The 1,052-nt window shown below is 46.5% G+C and overlaps 1 protein-coding gene across 1 annotated transcript; it reads right to left on the bottom strand.

Annotated features, from left to right (window-relative positions):
* Positions 1 to 12: 12 nt before the first annotated feature.
* LOC106013611 lies at positions 13 to 1,050 on the bottom strand (the record flags this gene model as incomplete). Its single annotated transcript, XM_013089809.1, is given in 1 exon segment — positions 13 to 1,050. A coding segment is annotated over 1 exon segment (220 nt), but the record flags the coding sequence as incomplete, so codon positions are not given.
* Positions 1,051 to 1,052: the final 2 nt, after the last annotated feature.

Consider the following 1,052-nt stretch of genomic DNA (forward strand, 5'->3'; position numbering starts at 1 on the left):
TACACCAACAAACACACACACACACACACACACATACACACACACACACACACAATACACATTATTCGTAAACACACAAACTCAGTGAAGTTATGATGTCAGCTCACATCCACAAAATTGGAGCCAACAACAACAATGAGCACAAATTGTAACGATGTCGTCAAAAAATGCGTTCTGGCAAAACCACCACAACTGATCCTTACCTTCCCTCTTTCACAAAGGAATCTACTGGTTGGGTAGAGGGAAAGATAGAGGAGAAAAGTGAAAGGAGGGGGGGGGGAGATGAGAGGTGGAAAGTGAGGGAGGGATTGGGAGGTGAGAATGGGAAGAGGAGAGATGAGAGGAGAGGAAAGTGGACGAGTGTGATATCATGAAAAAATAGATAGAGTTGCTTAAACACATTGTAATGAGTTATCAAAAAATGTGTTGTTACAAAACCACCACAACTGATCCTAACAACATCCTCTGGTTCACATGTTGCTGTTGTCTCCCCAAGTTCACATATTGTTGTTGAAGTAGTAGTATTTGGTGGTGCTGTTGACGTCCCTTAGTTCACGTGTTGTGAAAGGGGAGGGGAAGGGAGGGAGAGGGGGAAACAGTGAAAGGAAAGGTGGGAGGTGACGAGGGGGAGAAGGAGAGATGAGAGAGAGGGGAGTAGAAGGTAAGGGGGCTGGGGGGGAGAGGAGAAACGAGAGAGGGGGAAGTGGATGAGAGTGATATTATGAGAGAGGGTTGAATTCCTTACACAAATTTTGATTATAATGACATCATCAAAAGATACGTTCTCACAAAAACCACCACTACAGCTGATCCTAACAACATCCCCAGGTTCACATATTGTTGTAGTAGTAGTACTTAGCGGTGTTGTTGACGTCATCAGCAGCATATTTGACCAAGCACATGATGAGGAATCCGTCCAGGAGAGCGAGGCCCGTGGCTCCCCAGTGCAGCATGAAGGACCAGCCGAAGCGCGTGTCTAGGCGGGAATAGAAGTTCATCTCTTCTGTCTCCACCTCGCGTGCCGCGATGAAACAGATGCCGCTCGCTATATC

This window comes from Aplysia californica, unplaced genomic scaffold (genome assembly GCF_000002075.1).
Source record: "Aplysia californica isolate F4 #8 unplaced genomic scaffold, AplCal3.0 scaffold01053, whole genome shotgun sequence".
Classification (NCBI taxonomy): domain Eukaryota; kingdom Metazoa; phylum Mollusca; class Gastropoda; order Aplysiida; family Aplysiidae; genus Aplysia; species Aplysia californica.